The sequence below is a fragment of the Salmo salar genome, chromosome ssa07 (genome assembly GCF_905237065.1).
Source record: "Salmo salar chromosome ssa07, Ssal_v3.1, whole genome shotgun sequence".
Taxonomy (NCBI): domain Eukaryota; kingdom Metazoa; phylum Chordata; class Actinopteri; order Salmoniformes; family Salmonidae; genus Salmo; species Salmo salar.
The window spans coordinates 60,016,032-60,026,297 of NC_059448.1; the positions used below are offsets into that span (position 1 = coordinate 60,016,032).

The 10,266-nt window shown below is 45.7% G+C and overlaps 1 protein-coding gene across 2 annotated transcripts in view; it reads left to right on the forward strand.

The window, feature by feature from the left end:
* The window catches only part of LOC106576541 (dual specificity tyrosine-phosphorylation-regulated kinase 2), a 24,474-nt gene extending 21,994 nt beyond the window's left edge, over window positions 1–2,480 (forward strand). For both annotated transcript variants that reach the window (XM_045722402.1, XM_045722401.1), the window contains exon 3: window positions 725–2,480. In XM_045722402.1, the coding sequence (XP_045578358.1) occupies window positions 725–2,365 (1,641 nt within the window). In that variant the 3' untranslated portion in view covers window positions 2,366–2,480. The remainder of the gene's footprint in view (window positions 1–724) is intronic.
* Window positions 2,481–10,266: the final 7,786 nt, after the last annotated feature.

Here is a 10,266-nt window from a genome sequence, read left to right on the forward strand (position 1 = left end):
TGTTCCTGTCAGTGGTAGTTGGATTATATCTAGAAACACATCAGAGACCTAGACCAGGTGTTCCTGTCAGTGGTAGTTGGATTATATCTAGAAACACATCAGAGACCTAGACCAGGTGTTCCTGTCAGTGGTAGTTGGATTATATCTAGAAACACATCAGAGACCTAGACCAGGTGTTCCTGTCAGTGGTAGTTGGATTATATCTAGAAACACATCAGAGACCTAGACCAGGTGTTCCTGTCAGTGGTAGTTGGATTATATCTAGAAACACATCAGAGACCTAGACCAGGTGTTCCTGTCAGTGGTAGTTGGATTATATCTAGAAACACATCAGAGACCTAGACCAGGTGTTCCTGTCAGTGGTAGTTGGATTATATCTAGAAACACATCAGACACCTAGACCAGGTGTTCCTGTCAGTGGTAGTTGGATTATATCTAGAAACACATCAGAGACCTAGACCAGGTGTTCCTGTCAGTGGTAGTTGGATTATATCTAGAAACACACCTTTGTGTTGGTTGGAGATTCAGTCAAATAATGTACTGTTTTAAACCCCATGAAATATCCTGTATCTTTTAGAATCCACAATTGGCATGCTCGACTCAATAGTTCCTCAAAGTATTTGGGTGCAGGGTTCAACTGTTTCTGTCCGTTGTTTTCAGATGGGTCTTTTCCTGTTGATGCTGCTGCTGATTCTAATGGCTTGTTCTGTCTGATTTCTTCCAGGTTGGAGGCAATAAGCACACCATGAGTGACCACATGCACGTGGGGAACCACCAACAGATCCACGTTCAACAGCTGTTTGAGGAGAACAGCAACAAACGGACAGTGTTGACTGCACAGCCCAATGGGTTGACCTCTGTGGGCCGGGCAGGGCTACCGCAGCCTGACCGACAGCAGCCTGACCGACAGCAGCCTGACCGACAGCAGCCCGACATCACCACTACCACGGCCCAGTGTCGGCAGGCCAGCTCAGCCTCCCTCAAGTCCACCGACAGCAAGCCTCAGCCCGCCACCCTGACCCCGGATCAGGCCATGAAGCAGTTCATGCCCAAGCTTACGGCCTTCGAGCACCATGAGATATTCAGCTACCCAGAAGTGTACTTCGCTGGCCCCAACGCCAAGAAGAGGCCGGGGGTGATCGGGGGGTCCAACAACGGAGGCTACGATGACGATCAGGGCTCCTACATCCAGGTGCCCCACGACCACGTCTCCTACCGCTACGAGGTTCTCAAGGTGATTGGCAAGGGCAGTTTCGGTCAGGTGGTGAAGGCCTACGATCACAAGGCCCACTGCCACGTGGCGCTGAAGATGGTGAGGAATGAGAAGAGGTTCCACCGCCAGGCGGCGGAGGAGATCCGGATCCTGGAGCACCTGAGGAAGCAGGACAAAGACTCCACCATGAACGTGATCCACATGCTGGAGAACTTCACATTCCGTAACCACATCTGCATGACCTTTGAACTCCTCAGCATGAACCTGTACGAGCTCATCAAGAAGAACAAGTTCCAGGGCTTCAGCTTGCCGCTCGTCAGGAAGTTCGCCCACTCTATCCTGCAGTGTCTGGACTCACTGCACAAGAACCGTATCATCCACTGTGACCTGAAGCCAGAGAACATTCTCCTGAAGCAGCAGGGACGCAGCGGGATCAAGGTGATCGACTTTGGCTCTAGTTGCTACGAGCACCAGCGGGTTTACACCTACATCCAGTCTCGTTTTTACAGAGCTCCTGAGGTCATCCTGGGGTCACGCTATGGGATGCCTATTGACATGTGGAGCCTGGGCTGTATCTTAGCAGAGTTACTCACTGGGTACCCTCTCCTGCCGGGCGAAGATGAAGGGGACCAACTGGCATGCGTCATCGAGCTGCTGGGCATGCCCTCGCAGAAGCTGCTGGACTCTTCCAAGAGAGCCAAAAACTTTGTGAGCTCCAAGGGTTACCCCCGGTACTGCGCGGTGACGACCCTGCCAGACGGCTCGGTGGTGCTGAACGGGGGGCGGTCCCGCCGGGGCAAGCTGAGGGGACCCCCGGGGAGCAAGGAGTGGGTGACGGCCTTGAAGGGCTGCGATGACCCCCTGTTCCTGGACTTCATCAAGCAGTGTCTGGAGTGGGACCCTGCCGTGCGCATGACCCCCAGCCAGGCCCTCAGGCACCCCTGGCTCAGGAGGCGCTTGCCCAAACCTCCCACGGGGGACAAAACGGCCGTGAAGCGTATCACCGACGGGGGCTCTGGTGCTATCACCTCAATCTCCAAATTACCCCCCACCTCGGGCTCCACCTCCAAGATAAGGACTAACCTGGCACAAATGACGGACGCTAACGGGAACATCCAACAGAGGACAGTGTTGCCAAAACTAGTCAGTTGAAGGAACAGTAAACAACACTAGTTGGTTGTCTAATCTAGGATATCTCTTCTTACTGGTTTGGTTGGTTTTTTAAATGGAGAGATGATTGTGTCCATCTCTGAGAGCAAAAACAACCGGGAAGCCAAACAGTACTAGTCCCAGTACTCAACAGTGTGGTTTTTAGACAGAGGGGATTATTCAGCGTTATTATTCACTGCATCATTGTTTAGCAGCTCTGTAGCAGCTTTTATCGAAATATAAACAAGACAAAAACATGAAAGTGGTCATGATGAAGGGAACAAAGCTTTTAGGTGTTTAGTCTCAGGACTGTGTGCTATGATGGGGCAGGTGGCTACCGTTCACACAATCTGGCCCAAGCAGAGATTGATAACCTGGGCATGATAGTGTAGAAAAACAGAATGGGTGGCTGGCCACGATAAACACATGTCCATAACTAACTCATTTCAGACACTGGAGATATTTAGGCTCTGCTTCTCTACCTTACCTGATTGACATTGTGACATTAAATAGCTGTGAGAAAGGTGTTTTTTATAAGCTAAGATAATAGTATCTGAGATGAGGTTTTGGTCAAAGAAATGCAAGGAGGATGGAAAGTGACTGTTTTAAGACTGTTAAGAGTTAAAGTGAGAGGTTGGACCGCGGTGTGGAAACATTTGTTTACATGACAGACTATGGTACGTGCCTGTAATTCTCTTGACATTCCTTAAACAACAGAACTAGAACGAGGGGGAAAAAGAGTGCAGGTTTGTCGGTTCTCACCTGTACCACAAACAAGGGAGTGATACACAGAATGTGTTCTGTCAGAGAGGAGAGGAGGGAGAGGGGAGGGGAGAGGGGGGGAGAGGAGGGGGGGGAGAGGAGGGAGGGGAGGGAGGGAGAGGAGGGAGGGAGGGAGGAGGAGGGAGAGGAATGGCATCTATCAGAATATAAGATGTCGACATAATAAGTTAGTAGGTGCTGTTTCTTGGTACAGCTGCTGTGAACTGTATATCCTCACAGCAAGACAATGGTGCTTTTTATTTGAAAATGGATGTATAGAGGATTTTGGAGCAAAAATGTCTATTTTGTTTTGTTGTAGCAGATTATTGGATGATTAGAAACTAAGTGTGCTGAGGCAGAGTAGAGCTGAGGTGAAGTGGCTTTGAATATTATAATGTCCTCATCAGAGAGGACTGTGTCTGTGTTGAAGGACTGATCTAGGGTCAGGCTGGGTAGGTAGGTAGGTAGGTAGGTAGGTAGGTAGGTCAATGAGGTGCTTACTACATGGACATGACTCCATATACTTGAATAGAAGGTGTTCTTCAGAGCCAGGGTGGTCTCAGTAATACTGAATAGAAGGTGTTCTTCAGAGCCTGGGTGGTCTCAGTAATACTGAATAGAAGGTGTTCTTCAGAGCCTGGGTTGTCTCAGTAATACTGAATAGAAGGTGTTCTTCAGAGCCTGGGTTGTCTCAGTAATACTGAATAGAAGGTGTTCTTCAGAGCCAGGGTTATCTCAGTAATACTGAATAGAAGGTGTTCTTCAGAGCCAGGGTTGTCTCAGTAATACTGAATAGAAGGTGTTCTTCAGAGCCTGGGTTGTCTCAGTAATACTGAATAGAAGGTGTTCTTCAGAGCCTGGGTTGTCTCAGTAGTACTGAATAGAAGGTGTTCTTCAGAGCCTGGGTGGTCTCAGTAATACTGAATAGAAGGTGTTCTTCAGAGCCTGGGTTATCTCAGTAATACTGAATAGAAGGTGTTCTTCAGAGCCTGGGTTGTCTCAGTAATACTGAATAGAAGGTGTTCTTCAGAGCCTGGGTGGTCTCAGTAATACTGAATAGAAGGTGTTCTTCAGAGCCTGGGTTGTCTCAGTAATACTGAATAGAAGGTGTTCTTCAGAGCCTGGGTTGTCTCAGTAATACTGAATAGAAGGTGTTCTTCAGAGCCTGGGTTGTCTCAGTAATACTGAATAGAAGGTGTTCTTCAGAGCCTGGGTGGTCTCAGTAATACTGAATAGAAGGTGTTCTTCAGAGCCTGGGTTATCTCAGTAATACTGAATAGAAGGTGTTCTTCAGAGCCTGGGTTGTCTCAGTAATACTGAATAGAAGGTGTTCTTCAGAGCCTGGGTGGTCTCAGTAATACTGAATAGAAGGTGTTCTTCAGAGCCTGGGTTGTCTCAGTAATACTGAATAGAAGGTGTTCTTCAGAGCCTGGGTTGTCTCAGTAATACTGAATAGAAGGTGTTCTTCAGAGCCTGGGTTGTCTCAGTAGTACTGAATAGAAGGTGTTCTTCAGAGCCTGGGTTGTCTCAGTAATACTGAATAGAAGGTGTTCTTCAGAGCCTGGGTTGTCTCAGTAATACTGAATAGAAGGTGTTCTTCAGAGCCTGGGTTGTCTCAGTAATACTGAATAGAAGGTGTTCTTCAGAGCCTGGGTTATCTCAGTAATACTGAATAGAAGGTGTTCTTCAGAGCCTGGGTTGTCTCAGTAGTACTCCAGGTTGTAGTGAAAGGCAGTGAGTGTAATAACATGTGGTTATAAAGCACTCTGATGAATCAGGACTCAAGGTGGATTCATGTAGCTTTTTGAATTGCTTAGCTTATACCATGTTGACTGTTGCTACTGTAGAGTAGGAGTTTCATTTTCATTTCATCCTTTCTTCAATATTTTCAGTAGTGAACCAATACGTGTCTCTGGCCAGAGTGTAAATTCCTAAAACGCTTGTTCCCTTGCACAGCCAAAATAGTGTTCACATACCCCCCTTACTTTATGTGGAATTCAACCTTTAAAACAGATTCCTAAACCTAGTAATAAACATTTCCCCAAATGTGTTGAACCTTCACATTTTCTAAAGTATTTGACAAAGGTTTTATTAGTTCACCATAATCAGACTGGGAATTCATTAAAGCTTTGTCAAAGTTTTACTTATTTATTTCACATTTTAAAAAAATTGTCAAATGAAAGAGGCAGTGTAAAAGATACTAAACTGAACTTAGGGCTGAATAGAACAGAATGTTGTGTTGTTGTTTGGTCGGTCGGTCGGTCGGTCAGTTGGTCGGTCGGTAACCACGGAGTGACTTATGACCTAATACACAACAACACTACACTATGGGATCCTATCAGACTGTCACTGTGTGGATACTTGGAGGCTCCAGGACACAGAGGAGAAGTCTCTGTTTGATTGGAGCTCACTACTTCTACTCTACAGAACAGGTGTGGCTGGCTGGGGATTGGATGGATGACCCGGTGACCTCATCAGGTCAGGGAGTAGAGCCCGGCCAATGGCGCCCCAGTGGGCGTCGCCTCACCTGCCCCGCTGATGATTGGTTCAGTGCCTGCCAGGGCCAGCTGCACACTGCTCAGTAGCCCCGCCCCCTTTGGAACCCACTGCCACCTGCTGATTGGAGAACATCGGTGGGGCAGGACAGGGGCCGGATCACAACGTTCTCTTGACTTTTTATTGTAGTTGTTTTGTGGATTGATAGTCGGGAGGAATTGTGCCCTGAGGTTGAATACAATGTGCCTTTGGTTATCAATGCCATTCATTTAGTAACCCAAGACCAATAACATAATGACATCATCTCCCTACACCTACCTACAGCACATCTCCCCTGAACATACATCCATTTCACAGATGTTTGAAATGTTTACAGTCATTTTCATGGATGTTTTCTTCAAGCAATGCCCAAAGACAGTCTTCCTGGCTGAACCTCTGAAGTGGTAGCGAGGAGGAAGCCAAGCGTCCGCACAATGACAGGTATTACACGGGCTACATCCAAAATGGTACCCTATTCCGTATATATAGTGCACTACTTTTGGCCAAACCCTACTTTTGATAGGGCCCTGGTCAAAAGTAGTGCACTATATAGGGAATAGGGTGGCATTTTGGCAGCAGCCGTGCAGTTTGGAGACAGAGCTTCAGTCCTGTGGGATGACTAACTCTCTCACCTGGAAACACCCTTTGCCAACAGGGAATGCTTAGTAAGAAGCAATCACCTTATGCTCTGAACGGGTTGAGGAGCTGACAGCCTCTGTCTTGTCTTAACATCGAAACAATTCAAGGGGTTATAGCTGTTTGCTTCGTTTTATTACTCCTGAAGAGAAGGACAAAAACACATTTTAATCTTTACCTCAGACTGTTGTGATAGATATATCTTCGTATTGTGATTTGAGTAAAGCAGGGCATTTGGTTACATACCAAAGTGCATTCCTTTCTACGTTTGTGGCTATGAGGAAATGAAGCCAGTGGATTTCTTCTCTTATTTTTATGAGTAGAAATAAGGCTCTCAAACCACTTTTGGTCATTCAAGGGCCATATCTATCTATCTGGAGAATGCTTGTCTTCAGCTGAGAAGGAAGTAGGGAGATGGAGGGAGATTGAGTAAAGTGTTTTTATTTTATTACACCACCTGTTCTGTCTGAACGGTGTAGCACAACTCCTAACCTCTGTGTTCTCGACATGGTTGGATGTAGCTTCTTTTCAGTGTAGACTGTCCTATCACAATCTACAGTCTGTAGTCGCTGTGTCAGTCAGCCCAATGTGCTACTCCACGGTAAGGTAACATAGCTGTGGCAGAATCAAGCATTTGGCTATATCGTAAATGTTTTCAAAATGAATTTTTAAAAATAATACTTTTTGCTACTTTCTTGTAAGAATTTTAACTCTTGACTGTCTCGGGAGCTCTACTACACAACTTTTAGAAGGAAAAAACCTGAATCTTGAACTGAGCAACAAAGTTGATAGATGTTAGTACTCTTTACCACAGCCACGTACGCTGTACATATGTGAAATTTGCGATGGATTCAATGTGGATTTGTACATATGTATAATGTTTTTGTCTTTGGTGAAATGCTGCTGGAAGCACTACATGAATGTTGTAGTGGGGGTTTAAGCTTGGCCAGTTTTACTATAGTGTATGTAATGTACAGCTAATGGAAGGTCACTTTTTTTAGTGATTATTTGTTACATTTTATTGTTGTGGCCGGAAAACGTTATTAAATAAAAAGTTTTAATGTCCATCTTTATAAATGAATTGTTTACTGGTGGTTATTTGTCACAGGAATGTTTATTCCAGGTCAAATGTCGTCAGGGAATGAGGTCCAAAGTACTTGAATGGATGTAAGGTTTGCTTCAGTAAAGACTTCATTGAAGAGGAGGATTAAAACTAGTTGTACAACTAATTTCTTAGTTCTGACTAAGTAATATATTTATTTTTACAACGAATCATCATTGACCAAAGTACATTTCTTACATCGATACAAGCCGCTAGCATACATCTCTGTGTGTTTCATATTGAATAGATATAGTACTAGCCACTAGCATACATCTCTGTGTGTTTCATATTGAATAGATAGAGTACTAGCCACTAGCATACATCTCTGTGTGTTTCATATTGAATAGATAGAGTACTAGCCACTAGCATACATCTCTGTGTGTTTTCATATTGAATAGATAGAGTACTAGCCACTAGCATACATCTCTGTGTGTTTCATATTGAATAGAGTACTAGCCACTAGCATACATCTCTGTGTGTTTCATATTGAATAGATAGAGTACTAGCCACTAGCATACATCTCTGTGTGTTTTCATATTGAATAGATAGAGTACTAGCCACTAGCATACATCTCTGTGTGTTTCATATTGAATAGATAGAGGTTGAACCTTGTCCTTTGGGCTGAGGGCTTTGCCTCAGTTGACTCCCTCTAAGAATACCGTATGACACAACAGCCAGTCATGAGACGGGACTGAGCCTGGAGCTCTGGCCAGAGACCTCTGTACTGTACACTGGCTGGCTGTTTCACATAGCGTATGGTGCAGAGCAATGCATTACAGGACAGAGTAATGCCGACACACACACACACACACACACACACACACACTATATAGATACAAAAGTATGTGGACACCCCTTCAAATTAGTGGATTCGACTATTTCAGCCACACCTGCTGCTGACAGGTGTATAAAATCGAGCACACAGCCATTTAATCTCCATAGACAAACATTGGCAGTATAATGGCCTTACTGAATAGCTCAGTGATTTTCAACGTGGCACCGTCATAGGATGCCACCTTTCCAACATGTCAGTTCGTCAAATGTCTGCCCTGCTAGAGCTGCCCCGGTAAACTGTAAGTGCTGTTATTGTGATGTGGAAACATCTAGGAGCAACAACGGCTCAGCTGCGAAGTGGTAGGCCACACAAGCTCACAGAACGGGACCGCCAAGTGCTTAGGCACGTAGTGCGGAAAAATCGCCTATCCTCGGTTGCAACACTCACTACCAAGTTCCAATCTGCCTCTGGATGCAACGTCAGCACAAGAACTGTTCCACGGAAGCTCCATGCGCAATGCCAAGCGTCGGCTGGAGAGGTGTAAAGCTCCCCGCCATTGGACTGTGGAGCAGTGGAAACATGTTCTCTGGACTGATGACGCACGCTTCACAATCTGGCAGTCCGATGGACAAATCTGGGTTTGCCAAGATGCCAGGAAAACATTACCTGCCTCAAAACAGTGCCAACTCTAAAGTTTTGTGGAGGAGCAATAATGGTCTGGGGCTGTTTTTAATAGTTTGGGCCCCTTAGATCCAGAGAAGGGAAATCTTAACGCTACAGCATACAGTGACATTCTAGACAATTCAGTGCTTCCAACTTTGTGGCAACAGTTTGGTGAAGGCCTTTCCCTGTTCCAGGCCCAATCGCCCAACATCAGTGTCCGACCTCACTAATGCTCTTTTTTTTAACCTTTATTTAACTAGGCCAGTCAGTTAAGAACAAATTCTTATTTACAATGACAGCCTAGGAATAGTGGGTTGACTGCCTTGTTCAGGGGCAGAACGACAGAGTTTTACCATGTCTGCTCGGGGATTCAATCTAGTGACCTTCCGGTTGCTGGCCCAACGCTCTAACCACTAGACTACCTGCCGCCCCGTGGCTGAACGGAATCAAGTCCCTGCAGCAATGTTCCAACATCTAGTGGAAAGCCTTCCCAGAAGAGTGGCGGCTGTTATAGCAGCAAAGGGGGGGACCAACTCCATATTAATGCCCTGCGAGGACAGACGCTGGGAGACGAGAAGCAAGTACAGGGAGTGAATATTTAATAAATAACAGACATGAAACAAAACACGGACAGTGTCTAGACAGGGGAAACATAACAACATTAATGTTGACACAGGGATCAAACTGAGGAGCAGACAGATATAGAGGAGGCAATCAACAAAGTTAAGGAGTCCAGGTGAGTCCAAAGAAGCGCTGATGTGCGTAACGATGGTGACAGGTGTGAGTAATGATGGGCAGCCTGGCGCCAGAGAGGGAGAGCGGGAGCAGGCGTGACATGCCCAAGATTTTGGAAGGAGATGTTTGAAGAGCAGGAGGCACAGCATGCACGCGCTCACACACACACACTAAGCATCCAGTGTGATTTCTGAGTAATGTATCATCATGTTATTCCCTGAGATCCATCAATCCCTATGTTGTGTCTGACACTCCAGAGGGGGGTGTGTGTGTGTGTGTGTGTGTGTGTGTGTGTGTGTGTGTGTGTGTGTGTGTGTGTGTGTGTGTGTGTGTGTGTGTGTGTGTGTGTGTGGTACTAAATCCTTGTTTGTCCTCCGTCTGCAGTCCTGAGATGTTCTATGCTGTTGGGTGTCAAAACACTTCTACTTTAAAAACATGGCTGGTTTGTTCTTGTTCCTGACGTGATTTCAGAGCTAAGGTGGGTTATATGTGAGTTCATAGCTAAGGTGGGTTATATGTGATTTCATAGCTAATGTGGGTTATATGTGATTTCATAGCTAAGGTGGGTTATATGTGAGTTCATAGCTAAGGAGGGTTATATAACCAGTCTGGAAACATCAGCACTTGGACTATCTGCAGGAGAGACTGTTTTGAATGAAATAAGTGTTCAGTTAGAAACATGAACCTAAACGTGTC